The 23,122-nt window shown below is 38.0% G+C and overlaps 1 protein-coding gene across 1 annotated transcript in view; it reads right to left on the minus strand.

The window, feature by feature from the left end:
• Nucleotides 1-23,122, minus strand: part of LOC110174246 (cytoplasmic dynein 2 heavy chain 1) — a 97,512-nt gene that overhangs the window by 25,646 nt on the left and 48,744 nt on the right. Inside the window, exons 48-85 of the mRNA XM_055167044.1 lie at nucleotides 22,952-23,081; nucleotides 22,699-22,854; nucleotides 22,245-22,504; nucleotides 20,823-21,069; nucleotides 20,612-20,763; nucleotides 20,391-20,535; nucleotides 20,207-20,309; nucleotides 19,438-19,602; nucleotides 18,708-18,832; nucleotides 18,193-18,441; nucleotides 17,968-18,076; nucleotides 17,142-17,255; nucleotides 16,894-17,036; nucleotides 16,719-16,800; nucleotides 16,450-16,610; nucleotides 16,241-16,378; nucleotides 15,333-15,446; nucleotides 15,100-15,260; nucleotides 14,840-14,963; nucleotides 14,600-14,721; nucleotides 14,385-14,471; nucleotides 14,178-14,304; nucleotides 13,453-13,594; nucleotides 13,031-13,140; nucleotides 12,849-12,863; nucleotides 12,253-12,351; nucleotides 11,872-11,995; nucleotides 11,186-11,349; nucleotides 10,926-11,045; nucleotides 9,217-9,351; nucleotides 8,784-8,927; nucleotides 7,060-7,149; nucleotides 4,770-4,835; nucleotides 4,586-4,690; nucleotides 4,381-4,512; nucleotides 3,896-3,968; nucleotides 869-1,029; nucleotides 327-452 (exon numbers count right to left, since the gene is read on the minus strand). Coding sequence (XP_055023019.1) covers nucleotides 327-452; nucleotides 869-1,029; nucleotides 3,896-3,968; nucleotides 4,381-4,512; nucleotides 4,586-4,690; nucleotides 4,770-4,835; nucleotides 7,060-7,149; nucleotides 8,784-8,927; nucleotides 9,217-9,351; nucleotides 10,926-11,045; nucleotides 11,186-11,349; nucleotides 11,872-11,995; nucleotides 12,253-12,351; nucleotides 12,849-12,863; nucleotides 13,031-13,140; nucleotides 13,453-13,594; nucleotides 14,178-14,304; nucleotides 14,385-14,471; nucleotides 14,600-14,721; nucleotides 14,840-14,963; nucleotides 15,100-15,260; nucleotides 15,333-15,446; nucleotides 16,241-16,378; nucleotides 16,450-16,610; nucleotides 16,719-16,800; nucleotides 16,894-17,036; nucleotides 17,142-17,255; nucleotides 17,968-18,076; nucleotides 18,193-18,441; nucleotides 18,708-18,832; nucleotides 19,438-19,602; nucleotides 20,207-20,309; nucleotides 20,391-20,535; nucleotides 20,612-20,763; nucleotides 20,823-21,069; nucleotides 22,245-22,504; nucleotides 22,699-22,854; nucleotides 22,952-23,081 — 5,020 coding nt within the window. The remainder of the gene's footprint in view (nucleotides 1-326; nucleotides 453-868; nucleotides 1,030-3,895; nucleotides 3,969-4,380; nucleotides 4,513-4,585; nucleotides 4,691-4,769; nucleotides 4,836-7,059; nucleotides 7,150-8,783; nucleotides 8,928-9,216; nucleotides 9,352-10,925; nucleotides 11,046-11,185; nucleotides 11,350-11,871; nucleotides 11,996-12,252; nucleotides 12,352-12,848; nucleotides 12,864-13,030; nucleotides 13,141-13,452; nucleotides 13,595-14,177; nucleotides 14,305-14,384; nucleotides 14,472-14,599; nucleotides 14,722-14,839; nucleotides 14,964-15,099; nucleotides 15,261-15,332; nucleotides 15,447-16,240; nucleotides 16,379-16,449; nucleotides 16,611-16,718; nucleotides 16,801-16,893; nucleotides 17,037-17,141; nucleotides 17,256-17,967; nucleotides 18,077-18,192; nucleotides 18,442-18,707; nucleotides 18,833-19,437; nucleotides 19,603-20,206; nucleotides 20,310-20,390; nucleotides 20,536-20,611; nucleotides 20,764-20,822; nucleotides 21,070-22,244; nucleotides 22,505-22,698; nucleotides 22,855-22,951; nucleotides 23,082-23,122) is intronic.

A 23,122-nucleotide genomic window follows, 5' to 3' on the forward strand; every position in this document is an offset into this window, starting at 1 on the left:
ACTATTTTAGTAATTAATTATAATGGCCAAACCTATCTATTCAGTCAGAGTTGCAAAAATGATTTTATCAATAATTGAATGATTTGCTAGTTTGCAAACCACTTTTATAGTAAGTGGCGGTACCAGTAACTTTTACAAGAAATGTCCTTTGTGTTTAGGGCACTTTACAATTATAGCATTATCAAGTGACTATATTTGTTAAGCTATATTGATTCAAACATTGAAATTTTAAAAAGCTAATAAAATTGGCTACCTATATACCTATTAACTATTGACAAGTCTTCCGATGACCCAAACCCACAGGGCAGCACCAATACTGTACTTACTTTTTCTAGCAGTGGGAGCCATGTAGTGACAAGGTGAAGGTTTTTCAGGCAAAGCCAGTCTCCATTTCGCGAGCATTCTCTCAGAGCAGCTAAGGCCACATCAGCCTGGCCCTGACCCATGGAAATCTAGACAGACAGCAAGCAGGGGCACAGGGTGAGAATCAGAGGCAGCCAGATGGAAAATTTGATTCTCCATTGTAATTCCACTAAAGTCGAGGGCAGAAAATGTAATTCACTATTATAATTCTCTTATATTCAGTGACACGGACTGAAAAACGCTTACAAAGACAGTTTTTATAATGTAATTTTGAACGGTGTCAGTTCATGCATCAATCATATCGACACTCAGACACCAATAAGTAATGATTGATATGACTAGTTAGATGGGCTCACCACAGAGGGAGGCACTTCCACAAGTTTAGTTTGATCTGAATTGAATTGAAGGAACTTGAGATTAGTTATAACTGTAGAATCAAATGTTTTATCCTCAAGTATTGGCTCTCCGTCTGCAGGTGTAATCTTTTAATCTGGTTAGAGTCTACCTCATGATAGTTCTCTCTTCCCACAGTCTCTGCAGCCAGCTCTGCCAGCTCCTGTGAGGGATCTGCCCCCGGAGAGATGATGATCAACACAGGCTCTCCTTCTAAAGTCTCAGCAAAGAGCCGCCGGAGGTTCAGGGGTGGAGGCGAGAGCTCCTTCATACCTGCGAGCACAAATCACACATAGGGCATAATCAACATAATGAGTTACCGCAGTACAAAAAGACATAAACGGGCAGGTTCAACAGTGACAAAGCAAGGGCGCACCAATCTCATCGTCAACAGAGATGAGTAGAATAAAAATTGTACTAAATTAAAAGTAACAAAACTTCAAAGTAATATTATTCAAGTAGAAGTACAAAATGTTTGTTTTGGTTGGTCTGAGAAAGAGTAAAATGTTTAGGGAAATTATTACTCAAGCCAGAGTAATTATATGATTTAATATCTGGACATGACAACAGATTTATAAATTTAAGTTAATGGGAAAGACAAAACAGAATCTGGAATTTTCAAGGATATAGCACAAAAAATAGAAAAACAAAATCAGATCTGAAGGAGCAGTGCAAGAAACACAAATCATTTAATACTATCGTCATAAAGCTTTTGTCATTTGCAGACTTATTCGAAGTGGGAGGAGTAACCAAAACCTTTACTCAAGTGAGACTAGTAGACTCAAGTAAAACTATCCAGTCCAATAAGTAAGAAGTAGAGTTTTTTTTAAGTGTTACTCCAGTAAATGTAAGTGAATTGAGTACCCACCAGTGCTTTCAAAAGTAGAAAAATAGGCAAGCAATAGATAATTTCAAAATAGCTGTTCTGGAGGTATGAAGAATTAGAATATGAAGAATATCAATTATAATAAAAGTGCCAGAAGCTGCAAAAAACAGTTAACGACATTAAATAAATCAATTATTTAGTATTCAGACAAGGGTATTAAGTAATTCTTCTGCACGGTTGTAATTTTAGTCTTTTTTTTTTTTTTTTTACATTTGTACAACACTGGAATATCGTCATTTTAACAGGTTTCTGAAGGATTGCAAATCTAATTCTGATTCATTTTTTGTCAATATCACCCACCTCGGCTTGTCTCTACAAATCTATCCATTTGTGCGTGAGCTTATCGAGGATTATGTTTCAATCTTGCTGTAAAGTACTGCATACACATCAGATAAGCATTAATACGGCACAGATATCCGTGAAGCCCCATAACGGAGTAGACTTTTCCATGAAATCTACTTGAATGCTAATTAAGACCACAGGATCATACGCCACTGCCCACGACTACAGACTTATCTGTCAGGTCCAAAATTCTGTTAGTGCCTGCTGCCAAATGCAATCTGCAGCACTCAAGAACACATACAGTACATGCACTCACACAAGGTCCCGGCACAGAAATCTCAGAGTGACCTTTTCTCCCATCGCCATAGCAACACTAAGAAAAACAGTGGTCTGAGCGCATGCCTTGTGATGTCTGGCTTCAAAACAAGGGCTATTTACAGAATGTGTGCGCATACACCTCTGGCGCGGTCTGGTCATCAGCATTCATGGGGGCAAACCAACTTCACCTCTGCGGTCACCTTGGATTCAGGACGCAATCAGACTGAAGGGATCATAAAAGCAATGGCATTTCACACAACACTTAAAGCAGATGTGTATTATATTGCAAGTGTCTATACTGTATTTCATATCTAATAACATTTATTTCAGAGCAGAGAAACATCCCAGCGGTGAGTTGGTCCAAATGTGAGTATCCGGGCGGGTTCAGCCAGGCATGCCCGCATGCATGAGAGTGGTGCCCAGGCCTGGACTAGGGAGAGACTGAGATTAGCTCTAAGAGGATTACAGAGCATGCCTCATTAGCATACTGATTCACTGCCAAAAACATACACATACGCACTAAATCTTCTCCACATTCTGTTTTCTCCATTGCGTTCTCATACAAACAAACTCTCTGCAGTTCAGTGCACTTGTACACAACAACCACTCGCTCAATGAGGTTAAAGATCTCTGGTATAAAAGTGTAGCTTTGTATGTATGTAATTGATGGGGCTAAATCCACTAATCATGAATAGTCAACTATGAAAAAATCTGTTGTATTTTGATCACTATCTGAATTATAAAGTCTCTAAAACAAATACAAAAAGAGGACAGTAGTAGCACTGATAAATCAAAATGTCAGAAATCTAATTTTCAGATTTTCATCAATAACACATTTGGAAATAGTTATTAGTAGTATTTAGTGTTAATAATGTATTTAACAAGTCTCAGTGTTCAATAGAATTCATTGCTGAGTAATCACTACTAAAATAATTAGTTGCAGCCCTAATATTTAATAACTATGAAACAAAACTAGCTTACTTCAGTGAGTGCACTTGTTCTCTTGATATATGTTAGAAGAAAGTCAAAGAACAATCTTGACAGAAAAGCGTGAGGTACAGTAGGTCATCTTCTGCACCCAGGTGAAAAAGACACATTCAAGCACAAAAGGAGTATTATTAGCCCCTTGTAACAGCTGCGCAACAGCTGACACTGAGTTTGAATCAATACAGCTTAGCAAAGCAGTGACAGCATTCATTTGAACCTAAGTGCTCTCTAAGATTCTGTCCATTCACATAAATAAGACTTGGTGGACTTTCCATAAGGGAAGCTTGCATTTTAAGGATGACTAATGTCTCATAAATACTTGAACTTGTCCCATTTGACAAATATCCACATCAATGAACCCTGTACATTAGTTCCACCTGACACCAATTAGTAGTGTAGCAGATAGAGCAGTCAAAAGCTAACACACAATTAGGATTATCTGGACTAAATGAATGGCCTCATTAACCACAATAAAGCAAGAAGTCCCCAGCAACACCACTGCGTATCAGTGGTGGGAAGACTGGAAAAATGGCTGTATAAAATAACAAAACACTAAATAGTCAACATATTTGAATAACTGTAATTACTGTTACAGAGAGATTAAATTTTATCCACCAGATTTCCTAAAAATTAGTTAGTTACTTAAAGTATGTTTATGAAACTTACACAAAGCTTGAGAGGCAAAGGCGACCATGGCACTCTGTAGTCTGTCTGGTCTGATGGCTTGGACCAATAGAAGCTGGAGAGACAGCAGAATATTATTTGTGTTTAATAATTCAATAAGTAACAGAAAAGCAAATAATACCCATTTCAGATTCACATTTAAGTCACTTTAAGGGTCTTGAAAGGAGATATATAAACCCATTGTATTAGACTGCACTCGCAACACTACTACAACTGCACGGGCATATATGTAAAACAACTACTTGTACAGCACTGTGTTTCAGTGCAGTACTGAAAGTACTTTGTATTTATATGAAAAAATGCAGATAAACTCATGATTCACTTTCAACTTTTCAGCCATCTCACTACATACCTCGCTGTTGCTGCTGTCTCATTTAAATCCTTCAAATCTCAACAAAAGAATAAAGACTAAAGGACAACAGTCATAGATTGTATTATGATTATGATTATGATTATTAAAACCTGACCTGTTGGAAAGCTGTAATCTTCTTGACAATGGAGGGGGGCATTTCCTGTTCACAGTGGGAACTTCTAGAGAAGGACTGCCAAAGATCTGCATCATTCAAATACAGGGACTGATAGAGGGCAGGGAAAGTCGCCTGTTCAGGACAAAACAAAAAAACATTATCAAGTCCACATATTAAATCCTGAATGTTTATTTTGAGTAGTTACTTTGAGAACTGCCAGCGCTGCATGTCTTTCCTGGTCGATCCAAGACGGGAATTCCTCTTTTTTAAACATTTCTCCAACAATGGACCCAGTGAATACATCCCACTCCTGCAAATATGTTGAAGAAGTTTACTTTGAACCAAATATTTTGTGTACATAGTGCAGATAGATTAAAGTGCCAACTGACATTTTCCTGGAAAAGCTCTGGGTGCATCCCTTTAACAAAGTGCACGGCGAACATCAGCTGATCTGCCTATAGGAGAAAAAGGGAGAAAATATTGCACATTTCAAACTTTTGTGGCATTTTGTTTGAATTGTCAACTGCACTAACCAGATATGAGTATTTATTTTCCAAAACAAGAGAGTGCAGCACGCAATTCCTCTTAAAAGATACTGCATGTTTTGGAACGTTAAGCACTGTAGTAAACAAATTAGCCTTGGTATTTAGAATAACGGTTATCACTGCCAGGCAAAACCTCCCTTTCCTTGTCTTTCAATATTTATGTATTTGCTTCTTATCTGGGTAAACATGTATAAAATGTGGTTGACACAAGCTTGGCAAGACAGACTTAGAATTGATGAGCAATTGGGGCTTATGAGTTTTTCGAGCACTAATATTTTATGAGAGCTTTTAGTATGTCTAGTTAGGCTGGATCAATATCTTATTTAGTTGATTTATCCATGTTATTAAGGGTAAGTAGTGATTTGCAAACACACTCTTGTACGTTAAACAGTAAAGTTAATGCAACATTCAAATATATAAATGGCTTTTAAAGTATACACAGCATGCACATAGGGGTGTCTCTTCTTTATCTGTCAGTCCTACATCCTGACATAATAACAGTATTTTGTTCAAAGTTCACATTTTAAACATGTCCAGAAGAACTGACAAAAAATACGGTAATGTGAACTGACAAACTAATACAAGAATCACATTTCAGAACATGATGTACAAATAAACACAACAAGATTAGCAGTTTTTATGTAGACTGAGACAGGATTTTTTGTTGTTTGTGAAATAAGTTATGATACTTAAAAAATGACAATCTTTGCAATTTGATAATTTGCTAAATTGCGTATTCAGTTGCGATTAACCTTGCAGCTCTAGTACATCCCTTTCTGTTTTATTGTCTAACGTTATCTTAGGCCACTTTTCTCCGGACTGTTATCTCTAAATAGCATGCTTAATGTTGTTGACAAGAATACTGATACCATAGTTCATTGTTTCCTATCCGCTAATAACAGAGCTCCTAACTAATGTATGCCAGTGCACATTTGCCAGATAACCTATAAGGGACTGACAAGATCAACATCTAAGAGCCACCGTGACATTGCCTGTGGCTGGTGCGTCATTACCATGCAGACAACACACCCACATCCTCACATGGGGACAAAAAGAAATTGCATTTACCATTTACGGCCTAATCAATGCACTGATTGCAGCGTTGGTCAATATTTGACACTTCATTACTGTGTTGGTTGATGTGGCTTGATCGCTAAATGTGTTCATGCCTGTGTGCAATTTAGCCTAAAACAAAACTATAAAACACTTCATACATGACACTTGACAAATCATTTCATATAAGGTTCTGTATGAGAATGAGATTACAAAAACTAAAAGGGTTCAATTGTATTTCATTAGGGATGTAACAATAACCAACATGCTGTGATATTGTATCATCAAAAGTCTCACAATAACAGCATAATATCTCAAAGTACAAGCATCTTTACTTAAATTCATTGTTATGGAGCTGCATAAGCTAAAGAGGGAACTGCATATACCATGATCCTTTATTTCTATTTCAGGGCAGACTACATATAACAGAAATAATGTTATAAAGTGCTATAAAGAACTTTTAAATCTTAACTCTTTGGATTATGATAGAACCAAAGGCTTGTAAAGGCATTTATAAAAAGAAAAAGTGGCACACTGACTGTTAGCCTCCACAAAATATTGCAATAAATATTGTGCTGTGAGAGGTGCATTGTGAAAATATTGTACCAAGAGTTTGGGATATCATTACATTGTTAAATTAAACGTTCCATCTTATTAACATACAGTAATATTAGTTAGCTACTTTGTGTTAGAGAGCAAAATGATCATGCTTGTTTTTATCTTATGCTGGGGTGTTTAATTTGCTAATGAAATGTTCTCAAAAGATTAACTGAAATGTTCTTTGACTTAATAATAATCGTTGTCTATTTTAATAATTAACTGTAATCTGGATTACTGATTCTAAAAATGATCCCAAAAGATGTTTTATCATAAAATTTCATTATGAAATTATAATTTCATAATAACGTTTATTCGAAAACATTCACTATGTATAAATCTATAGTTTGCATACTTGCATCTAATCTGGTCAAAAAGTATAAAAAGAAATGTGCAGTAGCATTAACTGTTTAATAGTCGACTAATTGAAAGAATATCTGACTTGATGACTACTACAGTTAGTTGTAGACCTCTTAATGAATACCTTAAACAGTGAGCGACAGACATATTCATACACCATATTTGTAAGGTTGGTCTCCAGAGCAGAAATTCTGGCCTCAGTAGTCTCCATTTCCTAAAACCCAAACAAAAAACAAAATATATTAAAAATCTGTAAATATTAGGTTAAGTCTAACTATGTCACAAAGTGGTCAATCACTCAATTTATTATATTGTTGATGAGCCCATACCCAGTTTTTTTTCCATGTATTTGAGCAAAACTTTTCTTGCACCAGTACAGATATAAGCAGCTCTTGAGGGCAAAGTTATATCTGCTGCGTGCTGTCTGCATCTAATTATAAAGGTTTTTATTGATCGATAAGGAAATGTGCAACAGCATGGTAGTTTACCGTGGTGGCAAAACTCCACTCTGGTCTCTGAAAGTTGTGAAAAGCGCTTATATACTCATCATGGTAAATACATAGGATGCTTGGAATGCATAAGGTAAAGGACGGATAACTTCGAACAACTGCAAAATGTTAGAAATGAAATAGTTCTGTTTTTTCACGTTTTTAAGACAGTAAACCTCGAGTACAGCACCTTTAAGCAATTGAGGAAGGTTGTGCACTTTTCTTTCAAGTGGCCAAGAGATTTTACATAGCCCTTGAGATGATTTTATTATATTATATCTAATCACCACTTTGAGGATATAATGTCTCCATTATCCTTCACCATCAATTCAAGAAAAGTCACTAAACATTTCACTACAATTTGCGCACAGAGTCAATGAGTTCAATAAACAGCCAACAAGAGAACAGGAGAATGAGTCTGTAAATCAATGCAGTGCTCTGAGTGAATGAGCCTTCAGAAATACCTTTGCACACTTTCACATAGACACAGTGTTGACCAGCTGCTGTCTGGTGACGTTCCTGGATAACAGCACTAGCTGTAACAACCCTCAAAGGATTTTGAGGAATTAGTGTTCAATCGCTCAGTGTGCGTCTGTGTAGTGTGTGTGTGTGTGTGTGTGTGTGTGTGTGTGTGTGTGTGTGTGTGTGTGTGTGTGTGTGTGCGTGTGTGTGTGCGGGTGTGCTTCAGTTATCAGGCAGTGTTACAGGCTCAGATGGGGCAGAGCAGAGACAGACAGAGCATGATTCTGTCCAGCTGCACAGGTCAAAGAGCGATAAACACACACAGCCAAACAAATGAACAAAATAAATCAACCCACAGAAGGTCGCTATAGTTCCCCATTACCGTTGAAAACAAACAGATTAGCAATAAATAAAGTCAAATGCCAACTGCGCTTAGAAAATATAGCCTATATAGAATAGATACAAACAAACTCTTTGCAAAGTCAGTCTCAACTATCTTGTAAATGTTATAATGATTATGTATTATGTTGACAATGAAAGCTGTACAATATATATTTTTAAAACTTTATAAAGGTGGTGTATCACATCTGGTTCACGGTAGTGACCCTGAATACATTTTTTTAAAAAAAAATGTTTAGAGTAAACTACGGCTTCATGAAATTAAATATTATTTGCAAATAATTTAGTTTTATTTCTTCTGATGAATTTTCAAACAGAAATGCAACAGCATAACATATGGCATTCTAAATCATCTGAGTGGGAGTGTGGCATCACTTTGTGTCCTTGGTGCCATGTCTTGCACCCTTGAAAGGTGGTAGTTTTAGTTCTCTCAGTTAAACATTTGCATATTTTTGGTTAATAACAAAACACAAATATTCGCCAATGTAGTAGCATTTACCTTCTTAGCCTGCAAAGCTCTCTGGAACAAGCGCAGGAAAGATGCCAAGCTGAAACGGTACATGTTGTTGATCCTTGACAGGTCTGTGATGACGAAAAACATTTTGCTGGCACTTTCAGCGAGTGGCAGGTAGGCATCACGCTCCTAAAATGAAACCCAAACGAAAGCAGAATCACAGATAGCTTCAGAAATGTACAAGGATCAAAAAATTAGATAATAAAATGCAATAGATCAATTCATTATTTATAGGGAAAAAAGATATAGAATGAGATTGAAAAAAACAAACAGGGAGAGGTATGCAAATTATGGATGGAATGAGATTGGTGCAACACTGCTCCCTAGAGGCTGCTTATGTAATGTCCCTGCCTGTTTTAACTGTATACTAGTGGTATATCCCGCATGTGCCTGTGTGGGTGGGCTTGGGGTATTGTACCTGATCCAAAGAAGCCTGCAGTCTGTGGGATTCCAGCAGTGATTCCTGGATGAGGGCACTGCTGGCCTTGGTCTGGTTCAAACTGTCGATCAGCTCTCTATTCTCCAGAATATTACCCTGAGCTGTAGCCAGAGTCTATCAGACAGAGATGGGTAGAAATAAAGTTAAGGTTATGACAAGTATAGGGTAGTATTGTAGTAGGAGCAATATATAATCCAACAGTGATATTCTGACATAACTGTCAAAATGGATAAGGACAACTGGGGTTAATTTCTCTGTTAATGTTTTACTGGATAAATTCTAAAAATGTAATATTTGCATTGAACATAAAAGAATCTACAAGTTGAGTATAATATTTAGTTTCGTGGCAAAAGGAGAAATTCAACTGGACAAAAGTTTATTTTGTTTGAATACGTTTCACAGCTCATCCAAGCTGCTTCTTCAGTTCTGGTCACGCTGGTGGAAACTGCCTTATATCTCTCTGAAAGGAGGAGCTAACTATAATGAAATTACTCTGAAACTAACACATCTACTTGTTTACAGTTTGTGTTAGTTAGCTAGGCCTATTGAACTTGTGATTGTGGGGTCATATTAGAATAATCATTCAGGGCCATAATGGGAACTTTCACATCTCTGGGCCTGACCTGGCTATCCCTATTGTTTTCTTTGTTTTTTGTTTTTATTTTGGTTTGAGGATGGAGTTGTAAATAGGAGACAGATGATGTCTGAGTCCTCCATTTCTGTTCAAGAAAGGATTCTCTTTCTTAAGAAAAATAGCCTCTTTAACTCCCCTCTCAAACCAGTTCTTTTCTCTGGCTAAAATTTGTACCTCACTATCCTCGAAGGAATGTCCTGTGGCGTTAAGATGAAGATGTACGGCAGACTGAGGTCCACTATCGCTCTCTCGTCTGCATTGGTACATTCTCTTGTGAAGTGGCTGTTTTTCTCGCTCACTGCAGTCTTCACTACACTGAATGGAGTAGAAAACATTGCTTTGTTTGTGAAAGCAATGTTGTTTACTCCATTCAGTGTAGTACCAATGTACCAACACAGACGAGAAAGCCATAGTGGACCTCAAGCTGCCATACATCTTCACCTAAAAGTCATGGGCAACTCCTTTGAGGATAGTAAGGTACAGATTTTAGCCAGAGAAAAGAATTGGTTTGAGAGGGCAGTTAAAGAGGCTATTTTTGTTAGGAAAGAGAATCCTCCCTTGAACAGAAATGGAGGACTCAGACATCATTTGTCTCATGTTTACAACCCCATCCTCAAACCTAAATCAAATCAAACAAAGAAAACAATAGGGATAGGCACCCATTATGGCCCTGAATGGGTATGCTAATATGATCCCACACTCAGTGCAAGTTCAACAGGCCTAGCTAACAAACAGAAACTGTAAACAAGTAGGTGTGTTAGTTTCAGAGTAGTTTCATTGTAATTAGCTCCTGCCTTCAGGCAGATAAAAGGAAGTGTCCACCAGCATTTTTGACCAGAACCGAAGAAGCAGCTTGGATGAGCTCCGAAACGTATTCGACCAAAATAAACTTCTGACCAGTTGACAATTTGAATTTCTCCTTTTGATATGGATTCTACCTGAACGACTGATTTTACACACATATTCACTTTCTCAAAATTTCTATCTTGTAGAGTAATTTCTACAATAGGGCTTTTGATTGTGTGGAGTAGACATTATCTATAAGGGTGCACACCTCTAATAATGATTCTTCTAAAGTTGCAAGCTGTATTTTCTTCTCTTCTTCCTGCTGTAGCAGCCTGGTCTTTTCTGTCTCCAATTCAGGCTTTTCTTGCTGGATGGTTAAGGCTAAAAGCTACAGGAAAAATAAAAAATAATGAGACCCCCTGACATTATTAAACAGTTATATAAATGTATTAGGCATAACATTATGTCATGTTAATTTTCCATAATTCGATAACACACACACAATATATTTTTGAATATAAAAGTTACCTGTCCTCTGAGACCTGCTCTCGTGGTGGTAAAATTCACCTCTGTAACAACTGAAGCTGCATCAGGAGGGATGGATGGGTTTGGATTTCGTGTTGCCAGATAGAGTTGGAAATCCTCATTATAGTCAATGAGTTTGTCTCCTATTTGAACCACATATCTAGGGCCTAAGAGAAAGTAAAAGGTGGAAAACTTTATCTGACAAACAAGTGCTAACTAACTTTCTTGTGCCCAGTCTTTTAAAAGTCTGCAATGCAGTAGTGCCATCTCTGTGCTTCACCACTTTTCTTGTTCAACAGCACTTTTAAGTGGATAATTTATCCTCACTTGCACTGCCTCTGTCCTCACTCATGCCAATTTACTTTTACAAAAACAACAGTTCTGTCGAAATGATTGAACACCTTGTTTGTCTAGGTATGTTTCCAAACTCCGATAATAAACTCCAGACTTCTAAAGCAGCAGGATAATTGATAACAACTAATGCTAAACTGAATTATTTATATAATTATTAAAAACAATGGGGGGTAAAAATTACAAGTATGACTAAAGACACCTTTCACCGTTATACATGTTCTGGCTTGAAATGAGCAGAATTATACAGTTTATCTCCTTTAAAAGCTACTTGTCTGTGTATAAAGAGGCACAAGAGTGACTTTTCTACTTTTCTCTAATGTGATTGTATCTGTTACCTTGAGCAATGAGTTCTTTTCTCAGCAGTGGATACAGAACAGGTTCGACTCTATCCATTTCTTGTACCACCAAAGTTTTTCCAAATCTTACTGCCAACTCCAATGATGTCATAAAATTACCATCCTGTAGGAACAATATAACAATAATGAACTGTAAAATAGAAAGTAAATATTTAAAAATACTAATTAATACACTACATAACTGATACTATTACTACTTAAAAATACTAATACTAATAATTCAGAAAATTATCCAATTAACTGGAAGCTGCTTCTGAGCTGGTTCAGGCCTGAAATTAGGGGGGATTCTCCAACATTTACATTTAATACAATAACTCCCTCCCACTATCTATTGGAGCATTTACATTTTCACATTTTTACCTGTTGGTTGATGACCTCCAGTCTGTGCTGCTTCAGATGTGTACATAGCCACTCTGTCGCTCGTGATAACGGATCAATCAAGAATGGGCAGGCCACGCTCTGATGGAACAGATTGGAGGGAAGTTTTAGTACGGATCTATTTTGTATATGTGCTCATTTCTGTCTTACTGCTGCCACGCTTATCGACCACTAGTCCCTCCCATGCCAAGCTAAGGAATGAGCTCCACTCCCCTCTCTCTTTTCATCCCCTGCTACCCTATTTCATGGTCTCTTGCTCAAGAATTCTCAATCTCAAGCCATCTCTTTCGAACCTGTTCATATGTCAGTTTATTTTCCACTGGCTTTTCTTAATCTCTCACAAGAAGGGGAAACCGTTTGTGTTGTGTAGTAGGAGGCTTTAGTGGATTTTAATACGTTTGATCTGTTGAGAACTTGATGATAACCAAGTAAGCTGCGGGTTTCAATTAGAAGGATATTGTCTATAAATCAGTCAATAGTAAGGGAAGTACAGCTGCATTGGAAATACACAAAGTGATACACAGGGGCAGCAGAAAGGAATATGACAGCTAAAAGCTGAATGAAATTTTCACTCTTACCTTGAACTCATTGATCTGGTGGCAGCAATGACAAAAGCAACACAGACAAATGTAGGATGGGTAAATGGTAGACAAAGCACGAAATGTTACAATTAGTGATTTTGTGGAATATGGGTGATAGGCTCATGGTTTGATCTTGCATGGTGGAAGTGAAAGAAATTACTAATATAGTGAAATCTCACCTGTAGTATGACAAGTGCATTCTCCATAGAAAGGTCATCAGATGGCAGTCCCTCACTTTTCCAAATCAACTGCTCACTCTCCGTGCAAAGGAAGGATCGCAAGTCAAATTCTGGAACAAATTATGCAGAAAGTCAACATAGCAAAAGTTGAAAATGTTTTTTATCATATGTCAAAATATGTCTCAGTTACTTATACTATTTTCTGCTAATTAAATGTTGTGAAAGCAGCAAAATATACAAGATATACTAATAGTAGCTGTGATTGTAGTTGATTGATTGTTTTTAAACCAGTAAGAGCCTACCCATGCACCATCAAGACAATACAATTAAATAACTAATACACACATGCAGAGATGTATTGTGAGTATGAGCGTAGTAGCTAGGAGTAAAACTATCATAAATGCCTTTAAATATAAAATTACTTTGCAGTCCAGATTGCGCCATCCAAGTCTCCAGACAGTGCCTTCTACGGCCTTCAGGAGCTGCAGATAGATAGGTGATGAAGGCAGCTGCTAGCATGGCTCTTATAGGGAGTGTTTCCAATTCATTTTTTATCTCTGACATCTGCATGAAGAAAGTACAAGAGGAAGGTAAGAAATATATATTCAGCCAGTCAAACTTAAGCTCATCTGTCAACACACAAATTGTGTATATATAAAGAAGTGTGTGGAATTTCACCACCTTTAAATGTGTGTGCTGTGTATGAATTTCTGCACCAGTAACTTCAGACCCCATTAGAGCACAACACAACAGCTGCAGGGCTTAACATATAGCAGAGCAGAGCAACCACAGCGTCCATGAAGACTTAGACAAGTGTGTATGTGGAAGTCAGTAATTGTAAATATATGGAAATACGTGAGGAGAAAGTCAAAGGCTTTGGCTGGGGCTGAGGGGAGGTTGTGAGGATTTGAGTCTGTGTGTCAGGAGGAGATTGAGTGTTTTAATTAAGGTGGAGACAGATGCGTTGAAGAGGACTAAAAACAGCCAGAAGGGACCCAAGACAGCAGGAACTATGGGCCTGTGACATACACACACACAAAACACACTCTTCTTGATGCTTTTAGATGTTAAATGAGCCTCCATTCTCCTAAATGTGTAAAAGCTCCCACTTGGATCCACACACCAGCAGACCTATACATCAAAGCACCTGTGCGTTCCAGCGTGTGTGCTCTCCGTCCAGTTGTGAAATGAGCTTCTCAGCTGCAGTGATGGTGTCCTGAGCTTTTGTCACTTCTGCTTCCAGCTTAGCAGCCTCAGCAGTGTGACACTGGAACCTTGGGGATAGATAGGAAAAGTGTAAAAGAATTCCTTAGACCACTGGAATATTTTCAGTGGTCTAAGAATAGCTGCATACTTCTCTTTGAGCTCACTGACTCTGGCTCCAACAGAGTTGAGCATATCCTCAAGTTTATTTTTCCTGTTTTCAGTTTTTCTCAGGTTTCTAAAAACAACCAACAAATAAAGTTATGTAATTTCAAAATGTTGTCATCAAACCATATTGGGATGTATTAAAGGTGCAGTTAACACAAGTAAATGTGTCTCAGGGAAGAAATGTTTTAGTGCTCCTACTCCAATAGTCCAGCCTGCTCTCTCTCCAGTGGCTCTATTTTCTCCAGGACATGTGAGTACTGGACATTGGCTGTGACCCAAGCAGCTAGAGGCGCTGCTGCTGCACTAGCCCGCTTTGCATTCTGACAAAAAGAAGACATCACAACAATGACTAAATGAAGCCATGTTTTAAATGTTATAGCATACAGAACAACATATATGTGATACGCATCTGCATATTGAGCTATACAGAGAACCCACCTTGGGGTCAAAGGAGGCATAGTTTCTCTTCAGTAGTTCTTCTACACTCTGACGAATTTCAGGAGTGATGTTTCTTGCCTCAAATGTTGCTATGTCTTCTCTCACCCCACGTTTGGCTAAAAAGCTAAAGAAGAATACATAAATACATAAAAAACTATTACAAAAAAAGTCATATCAAAAGACATTTGCATTTCATACAACTGAATTGTTTATATCATATTTCTATAATGTTCTTAATTAAATACTTGGAAAACTTTCACCTTTTCATGCTGACCCAGGATGTGTCAAAGATACCCATGAGCCTGAGGACTCCCTCTAAGATGTCTCTGATGACATCAGGGGGCATGCGCAGCGAGCGGATCTCTGACAGAGCTTCAGGCTTGATGTTGCCCACTGCACGTTTTGCTTCTTCTACCAAGGGCTGAAAGGCAACACTCATAATAAGTGAACACTGTTGACAATCAAGTCATTTGTGCAGACCTTATGAACATACCTGAACCTCCTTCAGCTCATCATCAATTTTTGCTTTTCTTTCCTCAATCTTTGAAACCTCTTGAGCCATTTTACCTTTAATTTTTTCCATTTCAGTCTTTTGGTCACTGGCATTCTTATGAAAAAACAGGAGATGATTATGAATACAGTCATACAATATTTAATCACATAAGAACCATAATGATTTTGCTATGGTAATGTACTCTCATTTTTCTTAAATGTATTATTTGTATACATAGAAGGCTCTTTTTCCAGCCTTCTAGAATTAGACATGATTCTGAGTCACTCTGAAACTGTTTCCTGAAAGGCTCTCTCTGATAATTAAGGTCTCAACAAGCATCTAACTATGTCCCTATCCCATCATTCATTTCTCCTCATCTCACCAGTCTGGCCCTGCTGTCTCCATCTCAACAGGACTCTTTGTTGTTACAGCCGTTAGGGATGATTGTAACTGTTAATTAAACTATGAAAGACTAACTCCTTTTCATTTTTGTGTATTGTTTTGTTCTCTCCTCTGCTCTTGGTTATGTTTCACAACAAGGGAGAAACATTAATGAGTTCAGGCTCTATCCTTCATTTTTAAGAACAAAAATGAGCTAAAGGGAAACAGAACTGAAACATGCACCAGCACTAGATGAGAGCCACAAAGTAAACAATTCACAAAAGCAAATCATCAGTGACTTCGCAGCAGGGTGCACATCCAATGGAAATATAAAAATGGTTGTCTGAGTAACACTAGGCTTAGCTAGAGTTAAGAAAATCTAAAAAAGCAAGAAAAGCAAAGTTAGAGCACTGCCATAATAAACTAAGACAAAAATGTTGGGAGTAGATTTTCCATCCTTGAGGCTGTCTGCCTTTAGTCAGTTTTGCACAATACACACAGAGTACACACATACACCTACTCTGTACCTGCATGGAAGTAGTGATCTCCTGCAGGGCTGAATCTGCCTCCTGTTGTTTAGTCTTCAGCAAAGCACTCTGCTCAGCCGCGCGGCTTTTTAATTCATCAACCAGCGCCTTAGCTTCGTTGAGTTTGGAAACACCTGCCTAAAGACAAAAACACACATTGAAGTTATTGGTTGTAACAGTAAATATTTGGCATATCTAAAGATTCCTACCTGCAGATGCTGTTGCCGGGTTGTGAGCTGGCTCTGCTTGCGACTGAACAATGTAGTGTAAACTTTCAAAAAGGACATATATTGGCTTGGGGTTGCTCCATTTTCTTTGCATGACTCATGGACCATAACAAACAAACGGCAAAGATCTGTCTGGCTAGATCCTGCCAGAAGAATAAAATAATAAATAATAAATAAAAGAAATGTTGAAATTAAACAAGTACTGTAAATGCAATGACAACTAGTATAAAATAGTACTTATAGAGTCCTACCAGATTGTTTCCCTTTGGATGCCTTGTCTCCTTCAACCTTTTCAGCTCTTTGCTCATTTTTAGCCAACAAAAGCTCAGGAATCTGCAACAGTAAGCAATGGCATTACGATGATAAGGATAGAAAAGCAAGGTGTTCATTCAGTTTATCTAATACTAAAGCTGTGCTGTAAGTTACCTTCCTCATGCTGCTATCAGACCATCCTTCCATCCACTGCACAGAACACTTGCGGTAAAAGGCTGGGTTACTTTCACAGCTGATGGTGAAATTAGGGTTGGAAGAGTCCATGATAAGAACTATATGGAGGTTCTGTTGGATTCCTATTGGTGTGAGGAAAAAATAGACAATAAGACCCAATCAAAATAAAAAATTTAAATAATAATAATAATAAAAATAACTATTTTGATTTGGTGGGATTAACGTACTGTAGGAAAAGTAGTTGTAAAGTGGTCCTGTGAATCCATCCTGAGAAGCAGCATCTTTGAGGGGAGACAGCAAAGGCTCCAGCTCTTCTGGTGTGTAAAGGCCTGGAACTTCCCCTATAAAGAAAAACATATTTGACAAATTAGAAAAATTAAAATATAAAAAGTTTTAACTAAGTGAGCGTGTTAATGTATTCAGTGTTGGGGAATAACAGATTACATGTACCAGGGTTATGTAATCAGAGTACAAATTATGAGCAACTGTATTCAGTTACAGTTACTGTTTCAGTGAGTGGTAATTGGATTACAGTTACTTTGTTGAAATAAATGGATTACACGGCAGTATTTTCCTGTTTTCACATTTTGGGCTATATACATATATATACATATATATATACATATATACATATATACATATATATACATATATATATATATATATATATATATATATATATATATATATATATATATATATATACACACACACACACATATATATATATATATATATATATATATATATATATACACACACACACATATATATATATACACACACACACATATATATATATATATACACACACATATATATATATATATATGTATGTATGTATGTATGTATGTATACACACACAGTACAAGTAAACAGCACACAGACATTGTTGGAGACAGACTGTAAATTCCCAACATCCTTTTTACCATCACAGTGCATGCTGGAATTTTTATTGTGAATGCATAACATAACAAACCCTATGAATGAACAATGAACAGAAAATGTAGTGATATTAAAATGGACTTGCGATAGCAGTATGAAAGCACATACCTGATGACAGGAGGCTATTCACCATCTCGAGAAATGCTGGGAGGACAAACTGATAGTCTTCAAGCAATAGAACAACTTGTTGCCCATCAAGACCGGCCAGCTGCATCACCTACATATTGTAAGTCGTGATAATGACCATGATTTCAGTGTTTACATACTGTATAAAATATGCAATAGGCATGTATAAAGCACTTGATAATAACTGAGGCAACTATGCAGACTTACGGTCTTAAGATCATTGTTGAACTGTTTGAGAGAGTAACTACGGGTGATTTTGGGGGTGAACAGCGTGTATCCGTGCATGTGTGACACAAGGCATGTGGCTGTATGTCGGCCCACACCGCTCCTTCCTGCCAGGAGCAAAGAGCCGCCGGGTCGGCTCAGGACACGCTCTACTCTGGACACAAAGTCACACACCTCCCTGAAGAGCAGCAGATCCAGCTCCCTGTTATCTCGACTGTACAGCACCACTCCCTGGAGGGGAGAAGGGACAGGCACACAGGTGAGACTGCAAGCTTTGGCATTGTCACTAACAAACCCAAAGAAAGCAACACAGGTCAGCTTTTATATGCTTCAATACTAGGGTAAAGTTTACTTTAACCTTGCAACATTACGATAGAGATCTATGGGCATTTTACAACTTACTGTGTGAAATGAAAATAATGTTAGATATACGTTTCATTTTATTCAAATTCACTGTATTATAAGTTTAAATTCAAATGATGAACATTTAGTTCCACCTTTTGTATGACTTGTTTCAAATCTGCAGAAGTCAGACGTCCCAGTTGTTTACCATGAGGAGGCAGAGACTGGCCTGGAGCAGTCACAGCCCCCTCAGATGCACCCCATGTCACATAGAAACCATCTGAAGATAGTACAAATACAAATTATTATTCGTAAAATCAGCCTAAATAAATACATTATGGATGGCTAAATAAAAACCAAGATCTTAAATACATGCTTGCTGGCATATATTACAACATAAAATGCCAGAAGTTATATTTCTACAAAGTATTTATTCTATTATTGTTATAAAAAGCATGAACATAACTATGTTAAAGTAATAACAGTGTACTAAAAGCATTTAAAGCAGACTTATGATCAAACACATTATAAAAGAAAGCACCCATTAGGCCTCTGACACCCTGCTCTATCCCTTTAGTCAAGCTTTCTTTGTTTTGGTGCTTCAAGGACTGGGTTTAAGATATGACATTGCATTTTGGCAGGCAGACTTGTTCTTGATTATTATTCTTATCGCAAAGTAAGCCGACTGTTTAAGTCTGTGTGAACCTTTTTTAAAATATGTTTTTAGTATAGTAGAATGTAGAATGTCTCAAATGAGGTTGCACTACTGGTTGAACCTACACCAGGAAGCTGATTTCTATGTGGAGGATATGTGGAACAAAGTGTTCAATGACACAGAGCAAAAAATAAATAAAAGAAATACAGAGAAAGTTGAAAGCTTTCTACCTGTCATGTTATCAATTGCATCAGAGCTCCAGTCTCCCCGAATAGTGGATGACAAAATATTATCAAAGGTGTGAAGATCTTTGGGGGAAACCAGTCTGTCTCTGAAAAGCCTCCTAGCCTCATATGCCACCACCTCCATAACGCTGTCTGTCACATTAGATTGAGCTGGGGGAAACAAGGAGATAAGATTAAAATGTTAATTGTAGCACTATACAGTGGTGCAGATTCTTTGTGTAATCTTGGAATGAAAATCAGAAAGGAAGATAATCTGATAAAATAGTGTAAATAATAAAAGATCATTTACATACCAAGGAAAGGGTAAGCAGCAAGCAAAAGGAAAGAAAGAATTGAAGTTAAAATTATGAGCATGGGAAATGGCAGATGTGACGTGACATGTTTAATTAAAATATATGACTGGGCTGGCTATCACAGCAGGAACACATTGCGAACAGAAAGTGTGGCAGAGGGAGAGTTGAAAGGACAGCAGAGGGACAGGAGGATAAAATAGGAAGAGACAGGGACAGGAGGATAAAAGAGGAAGAGACAGGGCAGTGACCCGCACAATGTGAGACCCAGAGGAGACACGGGGAAGGAGGCAACCAGGAAAAGGTGAGAATTACAACGGCCTTGAGTAAAAGAACCCTGCCATCTGGAGCTGGCATGTTGACCCATTACATTATATTAAATACTGTATAAGCTGAAAAGAAGTACAGAGCTTTACATTCAACATAGCAAATTATACAAATAAATATGTCTATATTGTGATTACCTGCAGTGAGGTCATATCGCAGAAGGCTAAGAACCCACTCTGTGAGGATACAGGGTGTGAAGAGATAATGGCTGTGGTCATCAACTGTGAATTTAACTTTGACCTGAACGAAAAGTAACACACAAATAAGTCTTGTGTTGTCTCAAAACAAACAAAGTGATTCATTCTTCAGTTGAATTTGTACCTGTTCATAAAGCTGCACCAGGGAGCCAGCCAGCTGGTGTATTCGCCCAGTGCTGGCCCACTCTGCCTGGCTACCCAGGCTGTGCTGGAGAACTGGCTGCAAATACGCTGAGTAGATAGTTTGTAGCTGTTCCCTATCTGGATAACTAAAGCCAAAATAAGAAGTTTAAGAAGGACAAATGAAAGACAGTATATTGACATGAATAATCAATGCATACTTACTCAATGGTGCAGATGCGGACGATAGAAGAGAAGCGCGTGGTGAGAGAATGGCTCCCAACAGCACTTCCTGTTGACATTGAAGCTACAATCTGGATGTTTTCAAGACTGACCCACTCCAGGTTTTCATCATAAAATCCTTTGTAGGTCAACACCTGAAATGAAAATTAAATCTTAGTAATCTTTCCATATCTCCTTGTCCAAAGTTGTGTACCTGTTGAAGAAAGGCAATAAGATTGCTGGTGCCCCATTTGTCCGGTTTGGGGAGGTTGATGTCTTTAAGGTACAAGACGAGGTGTTCACAGTCCTTAGGTCTGAAAACCCGGCCTGTGTTTGAGCTCAGTAACAAACAGGTCTGACCGAGCTTCTGTAGAACATGGCGCGAGGATGTCTGGGCACTGCAGTGGACCACGGCTACCTGTGTGGACCTCAGCTGGGAGAAGGCGTAACGCAGGAGCATGCTAGGAGAAGGGAACAATATATTTAACATTAACAATAGGGCAAAGTAAATAAGTCTTTAAATCTCACAGTTCAAAATTGAAAATGCCTTTTATTTTTATTTCCTTAAAGCTGTAAAAAGTTGCAGCAAACAAAGAATTCAGTCTAGTTATTTTTAGCAGTTTTATCTAGCAGCCGTTGTTTGTCTGGAAAAGCCCAATGGCAAAGACAGACATTTGTGAGGGCGCAAACAGAATATAATTGGAAAGTTACCGGAGTGTGCATGTGTATTCAGTCTACTGCAGTAAATATATGGGAAATAATTAGACATAGCACAAAAATGAGCAGACAGACCGAGGGCCGCACTGACATAGTGACCTTTGAGACAAAGTGATGCAAGACAAGAAGACGGAAGAGAGAGAAACAGTGTGGCTCAAGTGGAGTGTAAAAGGCAAGCTGAGTGACCCCGTGTTCTCCAAACCCCCTGAGGCAAGAAGCAATTACTTTGAGGCAACAGCTCTCCAACTATACACAAGCCTATTATTACACAACACAGTCACATCACCAAATTTACTTATAGTATATGCATTTTTCATTATCTATATAGCCAACTTAAATTAAAAGGACACTAAATAACTTTTTGAATAAGTTTAATAACCTTTGCGTGAAATGTTTTACAGTATGGCATTACACTTATATATCACGTGACGGCAATAAAACCTGTAATAAATGAATGAATAAAGGATAGATAAATATGTTAAATGCCACTGTGGAACATTCCAGGCAAAGCAATAATATCTCCATGAGACAAACACATCTCCTTCACTAGATAAATTACAAATCACACCTTTAAAGGGCCTGTACACAACCTTTTTCCTGCAAAACCAAAATCTAGTGTTGCAGTAGTGTAGATATATTGTATAAGCAGCTCTTGAGGTCAAACTAAGTCCACTGTGGACCGTCTGCATCGAATTAGAAAGCGTTTTACTGTCCAACAATCATGATATGTGCAGTTAGCATGCTAGTTGTTGTTAGCTTTACAGTGAAGGCTAAACTCCACTCTGAAAGTTGTGAAAAGCACTTACAAAGTCATTCATAGGATAAGAATGCTCAAAATGCATAAGGTAAGTCTGGAATCATTTTGGAAGATTGCAAACTGTTTAAAATGAACTAGTTTCACTGTATATAATTTAATTACCCTTTGCCACAGCCCTCTGGCCCCACCACCATGAAGGGCTGCCTCTGTTTAGCAGTGAGCCATGGCGAGAAGCAGTGCAAGCTCCTCTGCATATCTGTGGTCTCAATCACAGGTAGCCTCTGCGTGTTAGCCAGCTGTTCCAGTGAGAGGCTGTCAGGACGACGGAGCTCGTAAGCAGACAGATGACCAGTGCCAGGGTCGTAGAATGTGTCCAGAGGTTTTTTGACGTTTGGAGGGCTCTCTCTGGCCCAGCTCAGCAGCTACAGCAATTACACAGAGGAAATGGGACTTACTACAATATAAATCTGCCTTGATTTTTAATAATGTTGGATTTAATGGGTAGAATACCCAAAAAAATACAACTCCAGTAAGAGTAACATTACTTCAAAATAATGTTACAAAAGAAGCAGTACAAAGTAGTAGTCCAAGAAAAAAAACAAGAAACATGTAATACCTCTTTGGCGAATTCCTGTTGTGTTTTTAGATGCAGGTTCCCTCCAAGACCCCTCATAAGGCTGATGATAAATTGACCTCGCTCTGTTACTCCATTGAGGTGCGAGAGGCCATTGAAAACAGTCCCCACTCGACTGGTCTTAACCGCACAGTCACTCTGATGAAAAATATAGCACAATCAGATTCATGTGGTGACTACATTTGATAATAAATAATAAGTGTGTCTTACAACATTAGTGTGCAGCAAAATATACCTGTTTTGTAACCCAATCAAGACCTCGGTAAAAGTAGTCACCAAGCCAGTTTTCGAGGTTACTGCGGCACTCCTCTGGCTGATTGTGCAACCATGACTTTACCAAGGCGCTCACATCGACATCCTCATCACTAAACAAATAAGGTAAAAAGGAATGAAATGGACATGATAA

This window comes from Boleophthalmus pectinirostris, unplaced genomic scaffold (assembly GCF_026225935.1).
Source record: "Boleophthalmus pectinirostris isolate CB_2022bp ecotype Guang Dong unplaced genomic scaffold, ASM2622593v1 HiC_scaffold_9, whole genome shotgun sequence".
NCBI lineage: Eukaryota > Metazoa > Chordata > Actinopteri > Gobiiformes > Gobiidae > Boleophthalmus > Boleophthalmus pectinirostris.